Raw genomic sequence first — 23,742 nt, 5'->3', positions numbered from 1 at the left:
GATTGATTTTGGCATCAGTGGAACAGTCATTTTCCCCATACAGAAAGGATATGAAATATACCCTGTTACTGCCAGGCCAAGATGGGTGCTAAAGAAAAGTTGTACAATTTAGAGAAATTGCTATTTTTAAATGAAAATGTAAATAATAATTTAATTTAAAAATGAGAACAGATGATGAGATTATGTGCATTAGAGAAGGAAATGTGTAAGATTTTAAAATATCCCACAGGTTTCTGTAGATAAGCAACAATCCACAAACATTGATTTATGGTTGTTTTGGGAAACTTATTTCTGTTAAGAAACTTCTTCAATATTTTCTTAGTTTCTCAAATATAAGCAAAAGTTAAATTATTAAATACTTCTGAAAATATCTCTAAGGGATGTTTCAGGAAGGTCTTCTGAGACAAGCTATAAATAAAGCTTCTTTTTAGCTTAAAGAGTGAGAAGGAAAGAAGGAATAAGGAATATGAAACTTCTAGCATCCTTTATGCACAGTTGATATAGCATTGCAGTATTTCTTTCCTTGACCTCAAACAATAGCATTTACTATTTATAAGGTGCAGTAATATGGTAAAGGGCTTTTCCACTGTGGCCTGTTTCACTAAGATTTAAAGCTTTTGCATATAGGAAAAATGAATTCTTTTGACTTCTGGAAGAGATCAGCATGCTACTTTTGTTTTTTAAACCATTTCTTTTGTTTGAAAGGAGAATCCAACAAGGAAGCACATACAATATTCAAGGTCTGGTAAATTTTTGTACTAATTAAAACACAAAATGCCTAGCATAAAATGTGAATGACAACAAAGTGCTTTCCTTTGTAATGAGGTAACTTGTCACTTTTTATTCTCTGCTTTCATAAATGTTAAGGCAATGTGGTCCATCCCTCTTTATATCCTGCAGCAGCACTTACTTTGTTTTAGGAGAGTTGTCACTAGAGGTTTACAGTGTGTGAGAAAGATAAACTGTGCAACTTTCCGCACTGTAACAAACAGGGGTTGTATGGGGGAGTTGTATGCCTTAGTTTTGCTATATATTGTGTTTGAAAATGTGGCTGCAATTCTAACAGAGCAGGTGCCTGAAAATGCCCTGCCTTGCAATTATGAGGAAAACAGTTTGCCACCTAGATTAAAAGTCTCTTTTTCTCTTCATCAAATAAATAAAAAGTATTGTTCACTGGCTCAACTCAATTTTCACAATATGCTTTACCTTGTACCTTGAAAGATATGTGTACCTTGAAAGATATGTGATTCAGCATTGCCATGCGTATATTTTCTATTGAGATCCTGCTTTAAATTATTGGTCTCTGAAAATGTATTTTAGGATATTTATTTCTGGCTTCTACATAGAAAATTGTAAATTTTATCTTATCCATTTCAGGTCCCTGTTCTGTTGAATGTTTCCACACATTTTCTAAATCACATTTCACAAGGGAAAGACATTATTGTTGCTTCCTTTACTACTGTATTCTCATGTGTATTTTAAATCTAATGATAGCAGGTCACATATATGATAGCATATTCCCTAACCTCCCACAATATTTATTATATTTGGCTCTTTTCCTTGGATGACCTCCAGAGGAATCTCAAATCTGAAGATTTTTGCAATTGGAGCTTAAAGCAGATATTTAATATAATATTAGCATATTTTTACCGTGTGTGCAGACTTTTCTTTTTGGATCAGAGCATACATAATATCAGTGTATAAATGTTAACCATCTTTTTGCTCCAAAGAAGAAATAAGACGGAAGCAGAACGATAGTCTTTCTTGTTCAACTTTCGAGACATTTAAAATGGTTTAATTCTAAACCTATTATTTAACTGTATTTTTGTTGTTAATGCATTATACTTTGGATAGATGAGCCTGTGTACTACATAAGGGAAGGAGCAAGCTAATTAAAAATACAGCAGTTTTCTAAAAGCTGTTCAGACTACATTTTTTCCCTCTGGTCTGCGGGTGTAGCCAGGAGGCGGAGCAGCCCTTCCCAGATACAGCAGCACGGCAAGCCAAGCTGCTGGCTTCTGGGTCACCGCTGTGTGGTAAGACACCAGTGAAGAGATTACAGAGTGCGCAGTGGGAATTAATGTTGCCTCAGAGCAGCATTATCTTTGTGTGTTTCTTAAGGCAGAACTTCTGTTGTTCTTGGAAGGGAGCAGACAGTCAGTGTAGCTGGTGGGCCGTGCAGATGATCTGCAGAGAAAGCAAGGTGACTATAGAAGGAGAAGGAGAAACCTATCCATATACAAGCCTTTCTTTTYGGTGCTAACTTTACTGGTTGATTTTGCTTTCTGCTGTGCATGTCAATTATCATTATTAGTGATCCTTGATTGTTATGCAGAAGTATTGGTATTTCTGCAGGTAAGATTAACGTTAGCTTTAGATTAGAAGACTGATTTTCTGAATAGTTTTGTGAATTTCCCCCTGAAATTTCAGTTGCATAATATCAGAGTAAGCGTGTCCTTGTACACTTGGGGACAAGTGCACTGAAATGTTTGTATAAAACTCTCTTAGACCTGTCTTTGACCTTTGTTGAATATGAGGTCATGAGGGGGAGGAAATAACGCTGTTTCCTTTCAGGTCCTGAAGACAGGCAGGAATCACTCTGCTGCCTTTAAGTTAGAACGCTTGCAGGCCTTTCCTGCAGCCCAGTGTGATGAGATTTTAGTATATTCTGAGACATTTCTCCTCTCTTAACAACTAGTGATACAGTATGCATTCTTACTGGGATGCATGTCATAAGCACTAGCAGAGAAGTTTTCAGCCTTTGTCTATGAAATCTGTGGGCTACTTCAACATGTCTGTGAAGGAAAACTATATTTGTATGCTTTATACGGCAGTTTCTGTACATATATACATATCCAGAGTTTCTAAACGGATCGTACCTTCATTATAAAATGGAGAAGTTTGAAAGCCACTGCTGTAGTATCTTTCCTAATTGTAGAGGTTGTTTAAAAGTGACAAGTAGCCCAATTCCGTGGGATGGGGAACAATTGTTGAAGGATTTTGGGGTAGTGAGAAACTGGCTTTGGCTGTTAGTATCCAGACATTTTAATGTTTTATTTAAGGACATAGAAATCTTTTGAAATAACTATGGTTTTCCTGAAATAACTTTGTATGTCTCCCTTCATTTCTGGGAAGACATATCACTAAAGTCAGTGGGACTTCCGTTGTGCAAGTTCCAGAACTGTAGAAGATTAAGTTGGAAGGCACACTGAGATTTGATCCTTCACTCCAGCACAGGCTTGAAATTGCTTACCCCTTTAAAATATAAAGATAGTTCAATATAGCTATAAGCTATCTGGTAATGTTAATTTGAAAGGAATTATTGTTCCATTAAAAAATACTGATAAGCCAGTAAAGCTTCCTAAGCAGCAGGAATTACTTAATTATGTTTTAAACTTGTACATGTTTCAAAGATACTGCACTGCATAAACAGTACCTTGCCATGAATTTGCAATTTATTATAGGAGCAAAGACAGAATAGATGTGCTAAGTAAACTAGTTGCACATATACTTACACTGATTTTGACAGCCTGGGATTCTTTCATCTGTGTCAGGACTTATAAAAATTACAGTACAGACAAATATTCAGTTCAGTCAGAAAAGCCCCATTTGGCCACTGCTGTAGTGACCTGTACTTAGAGAGTCCATGACTGCCGTCAGCATGTCCTTTCACACATTGAGTATCTTCCCTGCTGACATGCCACTTATCTGGGCAGCCAAGTGCAGCAAATCAGAACCAGGCTGTTCAAACAGAGCCCATCACATACCGTCATGGCCACTGAAGCAAAGCTGCCACTTAGGAAAGAGAGAGAGTTTGTTTTTCTTTTCCTAACTGAAAATATTTTCTTAGATCAGCAGCTCTTCCTGTGACTTTTTTATTGTATAGATTCAGAACAGACTCTGAAGCTGAATTATGTTTTTATAGGACAGAAAAGGAGGAAGAAGTGAGGGAGAACATAAAGGTTTTTTTTGTTTCTATTTCAGTTTTTAGGTATCTTCAGAGCTAGACCTGATCTTTCAAAACTAAGATTCTAAAGATTTGTTGGACAATTTTAGGAGTCTGTATGTGATGTATTCTTTCTGCACTAGGAGTATTTAATTTGGCCTCCAGAATCCTTTTCCCTGAGGAACTGGAGAGTTTTATAAAAGTAGCACAACATGCTGTAACACAGATCCTCCTCGTGTTGCTCCATTTAGTTTTCTGCTTTTCTTCTATAGTTATTTTGGCCATTGTAGGCTATAGGGATTCACCTGACCAAATATAGATGTCTACAACTGATTCAGTCACCCTAGGCTCCCTTTCTAATCATCAGAGAGAAATAAACATATCCAGACTGTGATTTATCTCATCCTAAAATAGATATCTAAATTAGGTTAGATGAAGGCCACTATAAAAATGCTTATTTCTCTGCAATGATTATAAAGGGAGGTGAGTGTTTTTAGACATTTAAAGAGTAGACTTCTAAAGATTAGAGGTGTAGACATCTTAAGTTTGGTGAGGTAAGTCCCACCTAAGATCTTCACTTCCTTCCACTGATATTGATTCTCTTGTGCTAAAGTATTGGAACATTTCATTTGTCTCGCTCTGACCTTGCCAATAGCAAAGTAGGACACAATGGGTTTCTTTTGCACTCATTTCTATTGATTTGTGGCTGTACGCAATTTACAGTAGCACAGCAGAAAAGCATGCCCACTCCATAAGAGGACTATGCTAGCTGAGAGAGAGTCAAGCGTAAGCTCTCTCACTTACACCTGATTTCCAGACTTAACTGTCCAAATGTCAACAACTTCACCTTAAGATTACAGAATGCTATCCAAATATGAACAAACTTTTTTTTTTAAAATCAGTAGAAACATCACATCAAGGAAACATCAAAAATTGTACAGTCTTGCTTGAACAAGTAGAGATGTGTGAAAGTCTAGGATTTGCATGTTCCTTTTCCATTTTCAGTATTAATCTTTAATTAACAATATTTTTTTCTAGTGGTAAATTATCATCATATGGCAAATAACTTCCAAGAAAATCACTTTCGCTTTTTCCAGTTTACAAGTGGGATGCTGGCTGCACACTTGCCACAGGAGATGGTACAAAAATCATCTATTTGTCATTGTCCTTCAGTAGAGATTTCCATTCTCTGACAGTAGTTTTCTGTAGGTGTGAATGTTCCCCATATACACGTTTTGTTTGTATGTTCTTTTAAACATACAGTTTTCTTTCAGGGCACAGCTAGTAGCCATGGGGGCAGACATGAATTTAGTGAACTTCTCAGCCTAAAAATCTGATAGCTGCAGTCTGAATAATCAGTTCTGAAATTCTGGAGGAAATGTATAAGAAGGATGAGAGTCTATCTGAGAACTCTCTGTGAAGAGTGAGAGGCCGTACCTGAAGAGAAAGAAAAATTGAAAAGGTTTACTCCAACAGCACATAACTCATGTGGAAGCATGTTTTTCTTCCTCTGTCCTGTACGGCAAGAGGAGCTTTACTTGTGAACTTTGAAAAGCTGATACGTTATCGTGTATTATCAGAAAACACACTTCATATGAAGTATTCATTTTCAAAGACAAATGTATGGGATTTAACCTTAAAACTTAACTGTCTTTAGGGAGAAGAGGTTGATTCCAAAGAAAACAATGCCTGATTAAGTTGAGAAGCAGTAAGACCTCCTGGAGGAGGGAAAAGAAAGTAAAACATCATTGTAAAATATGACCCCTATCTAATTTTCTTTTTGTTTTGCAGTAGCAAGGAAAGAGTGTTAGCCCCATTGAGCTAAGCGCTGCAGAAATGTATGGTGATTCCTCTTTATGCCAAAAATATCAGTCCTTGGAATTTCTCAGAAAATGGTGGAACTTGATATCACAGAATCACAGAATCGCTGAGGTTGGAAGGGACCTCTGGAGATCATCTAGTCCAACCCCCCTGCTCAAGCAGGGTCACCTAGAGCACGTTGCACAGGATCGCATCCAGGCGCGTTTTGAATATCTCCAGAGAAGGAGACTCCACCACCTCTCTGGGCAACCTGTTCCAGTGCTCTGTCACCCTCACAGTGAAGAAGTTTTTCCTCATGTTCAGATGGAACTGCCTGTGTTTCAGTTTGTGCCCGTTGCCTCGCGTCCTGTCGCTCGGCACCACTGAAAAGAGTCTGGTCCCATCCTCTCGACACCCTCCCTTCAGATACTTGTACACGTTGATAAGATCTCCTCTCAGCCTTCTCTTCTCCAAGCTAAACAGGCCCAGCTCTCTCAGCCTTTCCTCATAAGAGAGATGCTCCAGTCCCCTAATCATCTTTGTGGCCCTTCGCTGGACTTGCTCCAGTAGTGCCACATCCCTCTTGTACTGGGGAGCCCAGAACTGGACACAGTACTCCAGCTGTGGCCTCACCAGGGCTGAGTAGAGGGGGAGGATCACCTCCCTCGACCTGCTGGCAACACTCTTCCTGATGCACCCCAGCATATCGTTGGCCTTCTTGGCCACCAGGGCACATTGCTGCCTCATGCTTAACTTGGTGTCCACCAGCACTCCCAGGTCCTTCTCGGCAGAGCTGCTTTCCAGCAGGTCAACCCCCAACCTGTACTGGTGCATGGGGTTATTCCTCCCCAGGTGCAGGACCCTTCACTTGCCTTTGTTGAACTTCATGAGGTTCCTCTCCACCCACCTCTCCAGCTTGTCCAAGTCTCTCTGAATGGCAGCACAGCCCTCTGGTGTATCGGCCACTCCTCCCAGTTTTGTATCGTCAGCAAACTTGCTGAGGGCGCACTCTGTCCCTTCCTCCAGGTCATTGATGAAGAAGTTGAACAATATCATGCCAGTCTTGCAACAAATGATGACCTCCATATTGCATTAGATTAGCACATGCCCCAACATGTGTGCGTATGTGTATAGTAACATTTTGCTAATAACAAAAGATTAATTGTTTTCTTTGATGTTTGTATACATCTAAAAGTAGTTACATTCTGTTGGATCCTGGTCAAGCTTTCAACTGAAATACAAAAAATAAGAAATGAATGCTTCAGCTAACAGACAGACTAAATGTTAATAATACGAATAACAGAAGACAGTAGTGGAGGGAAACCTTAATTTTCCCTAGTGCTCTGGCAGAACAGAGTGAGAGAGGGTAGAGATGAATAATACTTTCAAGATGCCATCTTTATACATGCTCTCCTCATTTTGTTACATAACAGGCAACCTTACATTTTGGTAGATTCAAAAGATACTAATGAAATTAAGCAATTGCTCAAGATCTGGAATGTGGTAAGAAAATATTTGCAGGCATAAACATTAAAGTTTGTATGAAGGCGCTGCATATTTTGTAATATTTAGGAGCTAAGAACAACCACTGTACTTGCTCATTTTTTTTCTTCATACACTTTATTTAGGTTTTCCTTAGTTTATTTTTCCTTATACTAAGAAATTTAGGTAGATATTAAATACTTCAGGGAAGTAGAAAATATTACAGGAATCTTGTAATGAGCTAGTACATTTTTTTTAAAAAGCGTTAGAAATATATAGATTGAATCATAACTTTAAAACCTTATGAATGCTTTGGCTACTTTTTGTGTATAGTGTGCTGCAATATTGCTTTATATGCAAGATACAAGAAATGCTGCTTTATATGCTTGTAACAATGTATAGTTTCTACTAGTCTTTGAGCCTTTTAAAATGGCTAATACTCTCTAAAGCTGCATCAGTTACTATTGAAATTTTTAGGGGGAGATTTAAAACAGCTGAGCCAATGTTGCAGCTTGCAGTCACTGAACATGGAGTCCTCGTCCCCTCCTTTGGCTGTATGTTCTCGCTTGTTCCCTTGTGTGTCTCTATGTCTCAGACTTTTGCCATCCCACAGTGACATGCCACCAGCAAAAAGCTGCCTCAGAAAGTTCAGAAACAGAACAAAACGAAACAAACCTTTTCTGCTGGTTCAGCACACTGAAGCAGCTGCCCCCACTCAGACAAATTCCTTGCCTGGTGGGACTGGACTGTGCAGAAGGGGAGGAGGGGGAGTGAGCTGTTAACTTTGACTTTGCCGTCGCAGGAAGCCTTGCCATTCTGTGCTGATAGACCCCCGCAGTGAATCTTTTTCCCGCAGGATAAGCACTTAGTGCTGCCAGCTGTTTGCTGCACCCCACAGACAGAGGTTTGCCCGGGGGACAGAAGGGATGTCTGCCCTGAGTGCCTCCCCTGCTGCTTTGGGTGGCTCCAAGAGGAGAAAGCCCTGACCTCTAGAGGAGCCTCTTCACTCCCTTGGTAAGGAGCAGACCTCAGTCTCTTTCAGCAGCCGAGGTTAGAGGATGGATGCTGTTTCTGAGCATGGAAGGGAACTGCCAAGCAGAGGAGGCAGCAGGGAATAGGGTACTGTGACGGGCGTGGGGAGATCTGTAGTGCCAGAAGAGAGCAAAGTAGGAGGTGGGCAGTCTGCAAGGGGAGCAGGCTGGTGCAGAAGAGAGAGAGACCCTACTGGCATCCCCTGGGAAGCTTCTCTCAACACCCGCAGACCCCTGCCAGTCCCTCTTCCCTATCTGAAAACTCTGCGACCCTTCCTCATCCCTCTTGTTGAGGGAAATTTCTTAACCTTTCGTAGCCTTCTTCCCGCCAAACCTGCACTGACCCCTCTAAAACTGCTCTTCATATCCTGGATCTGCTCTATCCCTGTTGTAAAATTGAATTTTTTAACCTGAAGCATGAGCCAGAAAGCTGAATTTTGCCTACACTGCTGCAGTCTTGAACCATCTTTGTAACCAAAGATCCAGTAGAATTCTTGCAATCCTTAACATCAGAGTTCGTAGTTTTATGGCCTTACCAACTTTGTGGTTTCATCTTAGGGGTAAATTTTCCATTTCTATCCAACAAATCATTTTAATCTTTTCTTGCTGACCTTGTAAAATGCCCTCTCTGGGTTGTTTACTTCTCTAGGGGTGTTAGCCCAAGTGTTCTGGACAGTTTCAGTTGAGGTAATTAGCTTTTGCTTGTAGAGAAATCTGTTTCAGTTATTCTTCACTTTGCCTATTAAACACAAGAGTATATTTCTAGAGCAGAATACATGTTCCATTCTGTGTTAGAGAGGAGTCTGATTCAGGCTTCAGTTTCACATTCAGAGGAACTGCTGTTTAATCCCATCGCAGCACCGTTAAGTGCGTAGTATCAGCGCAGCCATTTGTGTGGTGGTCTAGCAAGCTAAATAAGAGAATTAATTCTGGTAGAAAAAAAACTAACAGAAAAAATTACTTGGTGTAGTTTGCTGCTTAGCTGCACCAACAGCTCTGCTTATGTGATGCAAAGGGCTATTTAAGAAGCAGCCCAGAATCACACGTGAACGGGGACTGCAAGTGTCTCAGAACTGAAGAAATGCAGGTAGAAGTGTGCCTCAGGGAGAAAAGATATAATTGCCTTTGCCTATCATCTTTCTATGTATTTATGAGCTTTCTGGTTGAAGTTTATGACATATTTTTAAGTTTTCCTAAGTTATTGCAGATAAAATTTTGTAAAACTGGACTTTATTTTAAAAGATTCAGGAGTCTGAAGTGAGTATAGTGCGTCATTTAAAAACAAAGTAGAAGGTGTATATTGGTCTGGTAACTCATATTTTCTATTTAAAATAATGGTGTAGCTACTTTAGAAAAAGGTATAGCTAGTTTCAGGAACAATCAGTAATCTGTTTGTATTTTATTAGGTGATTGTTTAGGAAGATAAACATTTTGATCCAGATTACAGCAAAGATGTCTTTAAAACTGTGTAACCATTTTGTTGTTTTACTTCACTCTAAGTTAGTATCTGTTACCTGAACATCATGACAAAGGCCTACTGTCAATAACATGCAATGAATCTGTCCTGTGTTCCTTTGTAGTGGCAATAAAGAAGATGAACTTGGACTGTTTTTCTTTCTGTTAACATTTTTAACATTCTCCCTGCCTAACTTCACAAAAATCTTTTCCCAGTATTTCCCAATACTATCTATTGCATTTGTATATGCAACAGACCCTAGTAAAGTCTTTTCAGATTGACTACATTTGAAGAAATTAATGGCAACATTAAGACAAAATAAGAACAAAAGTACCAAACAGCTTTTAAAACATTACTAGTAATTGTCCTTTGTAAGTGCTGTACTTGTAAGTATTGTTATTTTAAGATAGATTAATCTTACTGTCACAAAGCTGGGCAAAAAAATCTCTTCTGGCCAAAATGAAATTATGACAGGCTTCCAGGACTTCATGTTCTGAAGATGTTCTGTCCCATACATTGAGCCATTATTGGAATCTTTTTTTTTTTTAAGTGTCGAAGATGTTTGCATGATGATACATTCTGCATGTTATCATTCTTATTTATTATAATACATTATTTTCCTTTTGCAAAGCTGAGAGAGGACCTGAAATTTTATGGATTTCAGAATCTACATCACTTTGTTTCCTCTTTAATTGTTATGAGAAACTGTTTAAGGCTTTCTATGTTGAATGTTTGAATCTAAAATTAGTTAACTGAAGTTTTTCATTATTGCTCCTAGTGTTCATATTTTCTGAGCCTTGAAGCTGGCATCCATTGAATTTCCGTACAGCCAGTACTAATGGGTAATCCAGTCTTTTGTGCTAAGTTTCCATAAAGCACTGTCAAGTTAATTCCCTTCTGTTTTACTTTTCTGATAAAGCATGAAATCACCTTGGTAAGTGCAGTGAGAGATTGTAGTTTGCTTTTAGCTCCTGTGGTTATTGCTTCCAGCCTGAACCCTTGTCTCATGGGGCAGTTAAAACTTAAGTACCATCTGGTTCATTCTGGGTTCCACTGCAAGACCCAATCTTAAAATGAAACTAGTTATTAAAAAAAAAAAATCATTGTGGATTTTGGAATTAGGATTCAAGACAAATCCTGTTTGCAGCTGAGAGAAACAGAAAGCGGCAGCCAGAGGTATTTGTATCAGACAAAAGAGCATTGCCAGCAGGTCGAGGGAGGCGATTAGTGCCTTCAACTCGGGAGTGCTAGGTCCAGTTCTGGGCTCCTTGGTACAAGAGAGGCATGGACATACTGGAGTGAGTCCAGCAAAGGGCCACTAAGACAATTAAGGGCCTGGAGCATCTGACATACAAGGAGAGGCTGAGAGCGCTGTATCTGTTTAGCCTGGAAAAGACAAAGCTCCGGGGGGATCTTATCAATGTTTATAAATATCTGATGGGAGGAAGTAAAGAAGACAGAGCCAGACTCTTCTCAGTGGTGATCAGTGACAGGACAAGAGGCAATAGGCACAAACTGAAACACAGGAAATTCTATTTAAACATAAGAAGAAACTTTTTTTTCGCTGAGGATGGTCAAACATTGGAACAGGTTGCCCAGAGAGGTTGTGGAGTCACCTTCCTTGGAGGTGAGTATTCAAAACTGGACTGGACAATCTCCTGAGCAACCTGCTGTAGTTGACCCTGCTTTCAGCGGGGGTTTGGACTAGATATCCCCAGAGGTCCCTTCCAGCCTCAGTCATTCTATGATTCTGTAAGATCTTGTATCAGTAGGCAGCTATCTATGTGCATGGGTAGGTCAGGCTGGGGAAACGCTTCTTTTCCTGCCAGGAACACTCTTCCCCTGGAGAGCTGGGGGGCGGGACATTCTGTGACAACAATTTTGTTGTTTTGCATTTCTGATGATAAAGATATCTACCTGATTTATTTTAAGTGTAAACAGTAGGAAAGTTAGAGTTATTGGCGCAAGACTGCTGTGTTTAGAAATTAACTATTTTTGCATGATAAAGATTCCCCCTCCCCACCCCCCATTCCCAGTGTTAAGACCTGGTCTACAATGATCCCTCTGCTGTATAGTTGTTTAAAATGTTTACTTCTTTGGGATTATCTGACTGAGAAAGGTTTTTAGGATTTACTTCAGGATTTCGGTATTTTTCTCTTTTGTAAGGTATTGTCCAATTCTAAAACAATCTGAAAATCCACCTTAGTAGTTTTTACTATTTCATATAAAGTAGGTTTATATGCCAGTGGCTTAATAAAATTAATTGCTTGCATGTTCAGACCTTGTATTTGTTTAGTTTTTAACAAATTATTTTCTGGAGACATTTTACAGTTTCAGAAGATTTATAGTGCTGCATTTTATGGCAGTTTCTTCTGCCTGCTCTGGAGCACGTGCCAGGGTGGTTTTAAGTGTGCTGTGCATGTTTGACAAGTTAGAAACTTAGCAATCCCCATCAGCGCTGAGCCACACTGTCTCAGGCTTTGTTTTTGTTGGCTGGTATCCAGTACCATGCTATAAAATACATTTTCTTGACAGTAGAAAGTGGAGAACCACATTAACTACGAAGTTTAAAAAGGCTGGCTAAACACATGCAATAAATATTAATAAAAGAAAAGGCCACCCACCTTTGACCTTCCATATTTGTTATTAGCTTTGTGTGTTCTAGAATTACCGTAGCGTTTGAGTAATAGGATTACATAACAGTATGTAGGAATCTTTATTTAAACCAAACAACTTATTAATAATCCTGTATTGATTATTTTGGTAACATGTAGCAGGGATTATGGAGATAACGGATTACAAGAATTTTACTATGTACTTCCTATTTATCTCTAAAAAGATCACTGTCCTTTAGTTGTCTCAAAATAAATAAATCATGTTTATTTGTACCTGTGAGTAGCATGCAGTTGTGTGCGTATGTATGTAGTGGGCATGATGCTTTATGGATATGCCTTGTAAAGAGTGATCAGCTGATTCTTGTAAGCTCATCTCTCAATTCTTTTATTTATTTATTTATTTATTTTTAGCAAGAACACCAAGCACATAAACAGCTCAGAGAAAAGTTATTGTTCATCTTGTAGACAAATGAATGTCTAATTCACGATGCCTGAATGGGTTTCAGAATCATAGTTTTAATTTTCTATGCCTCGTAACACTGAGAAAAATGGGATATGGACCAAACCGGAGAAAGGAAGAAAAATGAAATGGGAGAAGTGATTCATCAGTCAACAGAGTTGATAAAGAACCATTCACTTCTAAATCACATGGTTCTCATCTCCCAAGTTATAGGGCTATATTTCACTTACACCCCTAATTATATTCTAACTTAGTATTTCCCTTGTTAAGACGTTAGTGGTTCCCATTTTGTGACTATTATGTGCTGTATTGTGTAACAAAATATATAGATAGTTTCTTGATAGATGGATGGAAGTGGTTGAATATTGAATTATTAATTCACTTTGAGAGGAGTCTATACCTATTTTTTGAGAGAGGAGAAGTGGTAAGCTTGGGGAAAAAAGGATGGAAAAATGATTGAGCATTATTCAGTGAAATAGTAGCATGAAGATGCATCCTGCTAGCTCTGGGTACATTTATTACAAAGTTAACACAAACACTATCAAGACCTCAGTCTTCAGTCTGGGAGAGTATCCCTTTAAAAAGTTATTACCTCTCAAGAGTAGGGTTTCTTTCCTGTTAGTCAGATGCAGATATGTTTTTCATATTAAGATGTTTTGTCTTGCATGGGAAATTATGCCCACTCCTTTGGCTCTCTTGAGTCAGATGCCTTGATAGTCTTACAGAGTTTCTGTTTTGGTCTGGTGATTCAGACTGTGTACAGCCATCAGTCATATGGAAGACCATGCTATGTGTATAGCAGAACAATGCTCTTAATGTCTGAAAAATCGGTTTCTGTGCTGACCAGAAGGGTGACAGAGCTGTGAGACATTGCCTTCAAATACCAAGTTCTTCAGGGCATTCTAGGGAAGAAAGAACCAAGAGTGAAGATCAACTGCTCTTCATTTCTGCAGTCAGTGAGTGAAAGGTCAGCTCTGTGTGAAACTTTTAGTCTGAGAGGAAGGGAAAAATAGTTAAAGTAAGGAACAGGGTGGAATAATTAAGAATTTAAAAAGGAAAATGCAAAAGTCATGAAGGCCCATGTTGCTAAATCTGAAGCACCTCATTGTTCTCTTTCGAATCTGCCTTTAGCTTTCTATTTGCTTGATACCCGTAAAGATCCTGGAACAGTTAGCCTGTGGAGATCTCTGGTTATCACGCTGCCACCCATTTTTACTTCCTTATCTGCCTATGTCCATGTGTTGTCGCTCCTTTCAGATTGTGTTCTGCTTAGGAGAGGAACTTTTATTCATTCATGTATTCACATATTCATTCACATGTTCAGGCTTGTTCCTTGTACAGTGTGACTTTCAGCCGTTATTTGACAATATGAATATTAATTCTAAGATCTAGATGAATGACCAACTATCAATATTTTGCTTTGTTTCAGAGTGTTGTGCGTTGCCTTTGGCATCCCAAGCTGAACCAGATCATGGTTGGCACAGGAAATGGATTGGCAAAAGTGTACTATGATCCTATCAAAAGCCAGAGGTAATTTTAGTGATTAATGATTAAGAACATTATTTTTTCTCAACCTTAGGCTGATTCTGTGATTTTCTGATTATAAGAGATGGGAAAAAATGATTTACGATTGATTGTTTTGCAGAGTTCTACCTACTTAATTACTGCAAAAAGAAAAAAAATAACTGGTTTTTGAAAAGCAGTACATTTTCCTCTGAGCTTTTCATGGTGCTGTATACTGACAGTTTTATCTGAATTTGCTTTCATTATTGAATTGTACAAAAGCTGCAGTAAGAATAACCAACCCTTCAGTAGTAAGAATAACCAACCTCTTAAGGACTGCATGAAATGGTGCTATTGAAGTATATTTATTTAATGTAGTCATATTTTATGATCTCACATCTCTCTTTTTTTCTGAAGTAAAAATTTTGTTTAGAAACATTAGCTTAAACTTCAGTGACTGTGAAGCTGCACTTGAAGACCAAATTTGAGAGGAGGCAATACAAGAAAGCACACTCCCATCTTTCTGCTTGGTTTTCTACCCTCCCTTCCCCCCATGTCACCTGTGGTTTTTGCCTGCGCTTCTGATGGAAAGGTGTTTGTTCATCAGGAGGCAACTATCAGCCTAGAATGAAAAGGCTTAGCTAGTCTATAAGTATTTCTTTTGTGGTTGACTTCCTTTTACCCTATGGATTAGCTGGAGACCTGGGTCATGCTTCTTTCAGCAGAGGGGGAAACTTACAGTTGATATAGAGTGGCATGAATAAGATATTCTTTCCTTATAGCCCCTTGTCTTTGTTTCACTGGCATCCYAGAACAGTCACAGTTTCTGGATGCCTACTGTGACCTGGACACTTGAATATGCGGATAAACTCTGGTTCATAAAATAGTCAGAAATAAGTTTAGTTTCTTTTTGTCAGTTTAGAGAACGAGAGAGCAGTCGGTCGTCATTGCTTGGACCCAGAGATAAATTACTGTTTGTTTTTCTTGTCAGTACATAGAATAGACACTCTGTAAAGGTAAAATCTTCCTTCCGTACTCAAAAAATGCTAACAGTGCAGAACTGCCATAGTGTGGTTAAGTATCAAGCAGATGTGTAGTGCAAAGTGAGTGCAGCCCTGAGTCCCCAACACAGATCACGAGAGCCCTAGCTCAGTTTGGTACCCAGGTCGTTTCCTGGTGCTTATAGTAAGGAGGAATAATACCACCAGTTTAAATCGGTCTTAGCACCAACTGGGCTTATGCAAGCTTCCCCAGTGCTGTGTTACAGACACTTCTGATTAGGTAACTACCACCCCTGCTGCTGATGAGGAGTGGTAAGAGCAAATCTTTTCCCCTGTTTGGAGAGGAGCATTTTCTGTGCGCGCGCTAGACGTACTGTGGACGAACAAAATGTGAAATGAAACTTCCACTCTTATTTCCACAAGTCATAAAAAGCTGCAGTATAACAGATATACTAATCTCTTTACCCTCCTTCACATGTGCGTGGACATGCAAAGATACACACATTCATGAATGTTTAATGTGCTGTATAACTTAGTTGAGAATATTTGTTTTGAATAAAAAATGGTTTCTATTTCTGCTATAAAAAGACCAACTAAACTGCTGTGTGTTTCCTCCTAGGGGAGCAAAATTATGTGTGGTCAAAACAAAACGAAAAGAGAGACAAGCAGAGACTCTTACTCAAGATTACATTATAACACGTAAGGAACTCAAACGTACCTTTAAAGAGCATCCTTAGCTCTTTCTCAGGTTTCATATCCTTTGTAGAACATTTAGTTTTATATACTCCCCTCTAAAAAATTGCAGTCATTCGCTAAGTATTGGGCATTGCTCTGAGATGTTAGTGCTTCGTATGATTATATTCAGTATGTCCTGTAAAATTGTTAATCATGGTTGTTTCCTAGATTCTGGTGCAAGTTTCATGCAGTAGAAGCCTGAAAGGACAGCTGTTTGTATTCAGTTGGAATGTCCTTTTATATGTATTTTGTTGAAGAAGAAGGGGGAAAAAAAGCTAGATAAAGCAAAAAAGCCCAAGATAGCTTCCCCCCCTCCTTTCCCTTCTCTCAAATCATCACTAAGATGGGTGAGTATAGATGGGTCTAGGAAGCTTTTTGTCACTTGGGGACATAAATAATATGAGTGGCAAAATCAAAAACATTAAGAATAGGTCTTGAACAAATTCCAAGTGATTTTTCAAAATTTAGAACTTGCCCAGAGATATATGGGTTTTTAAATAGTTAAAATATCTCTCCAGCATCACGGTTGTTCTTGTATAAAACCTCATGTTCCTATTAAGACTCGCTGTTACATAAGAAATTGTTATTGTTGTTACTGTAAAATGTTTAGTGACCTGACTTTTTCCTAAGGCCAAATTTAACGAGGATGATGGGCTCAACTAAGATCCAGCCCTCCCAATCAGCCCTGCCCTATGTAGTGCTACCTCATGTGAACTGAGAACAGTCACAGTGTTGTGCTGTCCTGCTTCTTTTCTTCCTCTTCTCCCAGTTCCACAGTGTTGGATCCAGCCCTGTTTTCCAGTAATCTCATTCTTAGAAATAACATTTCATTTTTATTGAACATACAAATTGTTTGGCAGCGTAATAAACAAAAAGAAGGTTTAGAACAAGAAAGCCTGGGCAATCTTAGTAGCCAGGCCCATATGAAGGCACTTTGGTTCTGGGGTCCCATCTTGGGTACTTTCCAGCCACAGCTGTCTCCTACTCACCCTGCTGCTGCAGATGTGCAGTTCCCATTCCTGGGTAGCAGTGGGTGAAGTAGCAGCTGGCAAAGATCAGGAATATTTATCTCCTCTCGGTGCCCTTCTCACCCCATCCTTACTACAGCCCTGACTATATCATCACACAGCCTATTATCTAAATACTTTGTGTGCGCCGTTGTTAATGTTTACACTGTAAAGGGTTTTTGTGATTTTTAAAAAACTTTCTGCTTAAAATCCGATAGAACTTGTGTATCCAAGTGTATCCAGTGGCATTTATAAATGCCATTCAAAGGTACGCAAATTTAGATTTAGGTCCAATTTTTGCAAAGTTTCGGAACTTTGTCATTGAATTTTAGCCATTTAATTATTCTTTCCGCATCATTTTGAAACTAAATAAGGATACTTCCATGTAAAGTAATGCAGTAGAAATGTTTGAGAACTGGTAATGAAGTAGTCGTAAGGATTTGCTTTACAATTTTTTCGGTTTGTTGCACATTTTGGAAGCTTTTCAGAGGTTGCGTTTCTTCCTTTTAAGCTTACAGATAGAACTGGACAGAACTGAAGATGTCAGAAGTCCTTTCCCAAGTGAACCAACCTCTTTTTTTTTTTCTTGACTTTTTTTGGACTTTTTTGTACTACTTTTTGACTTTTTTTCTTACTTTTTTTGACTTTTTTTAGTCTACTCTCAGAACTGCCTATAGTATCTGCTTAAAATGCAGGAAAATCACTTGAGGGATTAGGTGTTACTTTTAAAACACAGGAATACTCAGTTTGGGTTTCCCTTGGACAACCTTGACTCCACATATGGCAAAAGCTTGGATCTGTGCATCAGTCGCCTCAGATGCTCTGTGCAAACCAGTCAAGCTTAGTGCTTGCCAGCAAATTGTCCCAGGCATTTCATACTTCATGAAATCTGCAAAAATAAAATCTAAACATTTATTCCCAAAGATCTACTTCTATGTCATGTGGCTATGACTTCGCTTAGTCTAATAAATTTAGTAGGCTTCCAAAAATAACCTGGAAAATTAAGCCAGTAGATCCCTAGATACCCCATCCTTTTATATTCAGCAGGGAGCCAGTGCCCCTACCCTTGAGATTATGGTGCTTTCCGGGTTTTGTATTTGTTTGTCCTATAGAATTTTCCACATTTGGGGAAATAGCAGCAATCAGCACACATGGGTGTGAGGGCTAAGCCTCACCCTGAGAAAACTATGCCCCTGAACACGGTGCTTCAGTGCGGCTGACAAAAGTGTCTCTTTGTCTGGGAGGGGGTATTGAAACAATACACAGATAAATTGCTGTGATTGAAGATACTGTTGCAGTTTTATGAGGAAATAGGAGTGTTAAATCCCGATAACTTAGACAAGTTCTGTCTCAGTTACAGATATTCTTCCAACCTCAATCTCATAATTAAAAAAAAATGTGATTATGACCTTATATGGAGAAACATCATGTTTTGGATCATGGAGGGGATTCATCCTCTCTCTGTCTCAGGTCCAAGGCTGCATCTAGAGTTTTGTCACACTGTTAGAACAGAGTATTAGAAAACTGTAGAAAGATGGAAAGTTCAGAAAAGAGCAACCAGCTGGTCACAGTGGTAATGCTGAGAACTGAATGACAGAGGAATAAGTTAAATATGAGTAAACTATCCAAACAGTATTACAGATGAAAGACTGCTGCCTAAAGGAACGCTAGAAATCTGGCTGCTTTTATCTTTTAAAAATTCAGCAGGAAGAAACCCTCTAAAATAAACCACTGCTTAGATACAGAAGAATTGGAGTTTGCTTCTGCCACCTTTCCTATTGCATGGACCAATTGCAGTCTTAGCCCTTGAAATTAAAACTTTAAAAAGCTAATGGAATTTCTAACACTTTCTCTAAACTGTGACTTTTCTTTTCAGCCCATGCACTTCCAATGTTCCGTGAACCACGACAGCGAAGCACCAGGAAACAGCTAGAAAAGGATAGACTGGATCCCCTGAAATCTCACAAACCTGAACCTCCAGTAGCAGGACCAGGTAATCTAGACATAATCACTGCCTGTCTGCCTGACTGACGTATGCCAAAGGGACCATCGTGCCTGGGTTCCATGCTTGTTTGGATTTGCGTTCGAACATTTTTGGGTGGGGACTCTACATGTGAGCAGTGCCCAGCATTGTAAGACGTTGGTCTCTGATTGGAGTGGTTGCCAAAAATAAATTAATAATTGCAATGACTCACTTCTAGTTATATAATCAGTAAAATGCTTGTGTGAATGCAGCTCTAAATTAAGCTTTTTCTGTAACATTATATAGCTTCCTTGTATCAGATCAAGGTTACAGACATAATACAATATTTTGCTTTTCTGTTTATTTGTTAAATAAATTTCTCTAAAATACTGATTTCTTTTTTTGTTACAGGTCGTGGTGGCCGTGTTGGAACTCATGGAGGTACCTTGTCATCATACATAGTCAAGAATATTGCACTGGATAAGACAGATGATAGCAACCCTCGAGAGGCTATTTTACGTCATGCAAAGGAAGCAGAGGAGAATCCATACTGGGTTGCTCCAGCATATGCTAAGTAAGAAAACAATTAAAAATACAAGCAATATTTTTGGAGGCCAGTGGGTGTTTGATAAAAACAGAAGACACATTTTTAACGGTATTCTTTGCCTTTTCTGGATCGTTGCTATGAATATGCAAACCAAGAATATGTCATGCTCTCATATGAAGATTGAGCTTCCAGTAGATTAAATTGTTAAAATTTGACATTTCCATTTTAAAAATATATCAGTGCTAGAAAATTATTTAAAAGCTTTCTAAATTTATTAGTCTTCCCCAAACCAATCTTTGAAATTGTAACATACCTATTAATAAGATACCGTCCCATTGGCAGATTGGGGTCGCAAGTTTGGCTGGTGTTAGATACATCCTCTAGTTCTGACTGATTCTGAGGTTAAACCTGCAAAATACTTACTTGGTATTATGACAGTGTATTTTAGATGATTTCTTGAAATTCTAAAGTTTTTATTTGAATTTTTTCCTACCTCAGCACCTGAGTACCTGCTTAAATTGGTCTTACAGGTACATGAATACTATAAATGGCACAAATAAACTTCTCGTACCAAAAATTCAACGTAAATAAATATATAATCAGTTGTTGTTACATAACTTAAACAGCCATGTCAAATTTATGCTAGTGGAATCATGGTAATACCACAGATGGTAACTTAGTTTAAATTGTAGGTGTGAGTGTAGCATCTGTGTGTGTGTTACCTCTGTGTATGAAAACTGTGGAATATTCTTCTTTAATACTTTCAAATGCAATTCAAATCATTAAATAAATAAATTCGCAATAGTACTAAAATACATACTGACTACTAATACTTACATACTAATACTAAATGAACGCATTTCACAGTAATGAACAGAAACATTCACACTACTGCTTTAAAATTTACTAACCTTTTTCTATTTTATTATTGTTAATGATGTTTTTGTTACAGAAAATAACCTATCTAGTATAATTGGTAGCTTCAAAATGCATAAGAAAAAGGTTGTGAAGAGGTAAAATGGCCTGCACAGACCAGGCAGAGCTAATAAGAAGCTGTGTTTCTTACTTGCAGCCCAGTGTTGTTATCTCCCAGACTGTACTTTGTCTAGTAGTTTTTATTTCTGTTATGAAGAAAAATCACCACTTTTCAGAAACTCAAAATATGTTAATAATCATAGTTGTTTCCAGTTGGTGGCACTTGTTTTTTGACTTGGCCTACATCTTCGGGAAGATCACAGAATAGCTGTTCCAAAGCAACTTGAGAGCGGTAGTGACCCAGCCTGGCTTTGACTGGGTAATTAGGAAGTATGGCATTGTTGTACAGTACATCAAATGAGTGCAGAGTACAATATCACCCTTGTTACCGAGTCAAAAGAAGAAATATTTAAAAGCCTGATTTTGTAACAGTTGCTATAATGAAATGCTAAATACAGATTTTTAATTTTTTAGGGAGTTCGTGTTTGCTACACATGAATGTGCATGTACCCGTTTTTATTTAAAATGTGCAACTCTCCGTTCTCAGAAGTAAATATGATCGCACATTCCATCAGACAGATAGATACTTTGGTATATTTTTGGCTCAGCAACTTCATTGATTGTATATTAGGTTTCATCCCTGACACCTGCAATGTAATAGACATGAAAGTTTTAAAACATAGCTGTATTACAGAAGGCTTCCTGTGTCAGGTGGGCAGATCTCATTACGGTTTCTTGTTAAAAGATGTAGCTGCAGGGAAAGAAGAGAACTGGCTGAGAAGTGGGGAGGATGCAAGTCCAGACTGCTATTAGCTTACACACCAGACGGTGCTATGTATGTGGGGGAGCTGGAGCGCAGCCAACAGCATGCTGCCTTGACAGCTCTGTCAGTTGATAAATTTTGTGCCAGTGAAACTGCCGTTATCCTTGCTTTAGAAACTTGACTTTAAGAAGTGCCCTATGCAAAAAGCATTTTAAGAGTTTTTTTATTATTATATTTCATTCAGGCTAACACTGAAATGTAGAAACTTTCTTTATAATTGTGTTATGTCCTTAATTTTCAGAAATGGAGGTCTGCATTAACAAATATGGACCAATGGCAGGTCCATAGCTGCTCAGGTCTCATTAGCTGCTTGTCTGCACACATATGTAGTATAGAAAGCGGTGATAATTATGTATCTCATATCTGATTTTGCTGGGCATATATGTTTACCTTATATATACACAGCATCTTACAGATGTTGTTCCAAATGCATGAGCAGTAAAATAGGCAAAGTACAAGTAATTGATGTAAATTATCACATATTATACTGTAGTAGTGTCCCCTGTGGCCCTGTTGAAATCAGGAGTTCAAAATATTGAACAGTATACAAACCTAGGGAAACTGTGTCCTTTTAGCTATAGCATAAAATACACTAAAGAATTAGGAAAGGTTATATTCTAAATACATTTAGAATTCTTTAAAATTACATACTGTCTTGAAACCTAGAAAACATACAACCAGTATATTTCCTTTTTTTAAACAGTGTTTATTTTTACTACTTTCTTTATTTTTCTTTTATCAGTTCTTCCATGTTTCCTGCATGGTAACTTTTTACCTAAGTATGGTATAAAAGTATCCACTTGATATAGCCTTGTTTGACAAGGCTTTTTTTTTTTTTTTGTATGTGTGTTGTCTAATGGATGGTTATTCATTTATAGTTTTCCATTTTCCTCTCTAAGAAAATGCATGTTAACCTAAGGAAAAACATTTTAGATACTAAATTTTTTTCATAGTGATTGAGTTAACAGGTTTGTCAGATTATCAAGTTATACCTGTCATAGGCATCGCACCTTGAACTTTATAATAAACAATGATAATAATAGTATATAATAAACAGTGATCCAGGGCCAAATAATCTGTGGTTTACCCTCACATACATAGTCACAAGTAATACTGATTTTTCCCTCAGTCATACCATTTGCCTGAAGCCAGGTTTATTCTTTTGTGAATGAATCCTATCATATGAGTAATAATCATGAAAAAGAATTTGACCTACAAACTTCAGTGAAAACATTTGGCCTGATATTTTTGTCTAAAGCAATAAAAGGAAATGAATGTACTTTAACCTCCATCTCCTATAGTCAGAGGGAAATTCTTACAAAAGACTATGTAGACTGATTGTTTTGGCATTTTACTTGGCAATTCATAGTAGAACAGTAGGATTGTTTCTGAAAGGATCAGAAAAATGTTAACTAGTTACTTTTAATGTAAAAATCTCTGACTAAAAACACTTGAAGAGGAGAAAGACTATTTTATGCAGCTGCTTAAATACAGCAGTTTGAGGAAAAAATATTTTAAATTCTATGTGTTTCCTTTTCTGTAGATTTAAAGCATCTTATGAAGTATGCCATCATAAAATCTACAGTTTGTTGTACTTAATTTCTGTCAAAAAGATTAAATATAATTGGAAACATAAGAGATGGTCATATTTTTAGGAAGTGAGATGGTCGTATTAAGAAAACTCTGTGTACTCTTTTGCTATAGTGAAAGAAGAAACACAACTGTCAAGTTAAAAGATTTTAAATGAGTTGTTGTTGTTGTTGTTGTTGTTATGCCAGAATAGTATAAACTTTTTACAGCCAAGGGAATTTCAAAAACATTTCTTGGAATGCTTCTTTACTCTTTAAAAATCATATTTAAGAATAAGCGTTAGGAACAAGACTTACTAGGGAGTTTCACTTTTTTTTGGGGGGGGGGAATGTAGAAATTAATGCAAAACTGTAGTAAGCAGTTGTAAAACTGTTATCCTGCATACAGGAGTGAGCAAGATCAGAGTTTTCAGACTAAGGTGTTTACAGGAGATAATAATGCAATAATGTTTCTTCCCAAAAAACTCTTCCTAACTCTCCACAAAGCTAGGAGCAGGAAAAAGCCACAGGTATCTCGTTCTAATCAAGTAATTTATGTCATGCTTTTATAATTGTATTTTCATGCTTTATAATTCTTATAAGAAGTACCTGTGGCATGACTAGTACTGTTAGTTTATAGATTGTACATTAAAATATTTCCTTTTTGTTGGATTTAAAGGTGCCTAATTTATTCTGGAAGCCAAATAGTCATTTGCCTTATTTATCACTTGATTTTTTTTTTCAAGCTTGTTATCATTATCGTGACCTTTCTGTTTCTCCTATAATTTGAGCCAGAAGAGGAGGGGAAAGTATGTAAGTGGCAAAAGGAT

The 23,742-nt window shown here is 37.9% G+C and overlaps 1 protein-coding gene across 4 annotated transcripts in view; it reads left to right on the top strand.

The window, feature by feature from the left end:
• WDR70 (WD repeat domain 70) overlaps nt 1-23,742 on the top strand; it is a 147,088-nt gene that overhangs the window by 117,196 nt on the left and 6,150 nt on the right. For 3 of the 4 annotated variants that reach the window (XM_026087251.1, XM_026087252.1, XM_026087250.1), the window contains exons 14-17: nt 14,220-14,320; nt 15,914-15,993; nt 18,913-19,029; nt 19,411-19,573. In XM_026087251.1, the coding sequence (XP_025943036.1) occupies nt 14,220-14,320; nt 15,914-15,993; nt 18,913-19,029; nt 19,411-19,573 (461 nt within the window). Of the gene's footprint in view, nt 1-5,737; nt 5,902-14,219; nt 14,321-15,913; nt 15,994-18,912; nt 19,030-19,410; nt 19,574-23,742 lie in introns of those variants that run through there. The other variant, XM_026087254.1, reaches the window with a different exon arrangement.

This window comes from Apteryx rowi, unplaced genomic scaffold (genome assembly GCF_003343035.1).
Source record: "Apteryx rowi isolate R43461 unplaced genomic scaffold, aptRow1 scaffold_71, whole genome shotgun sequence".
Taxonomy (NCBI): Eukaryota; Metazoa; Chordata; class Aves; order Apterygiformes; family Apterygidae; genus Apteryx; species Apteryx rowi.
This window is presented reverse-complemented; position numbering and strand designations above follow the sequence as displayed.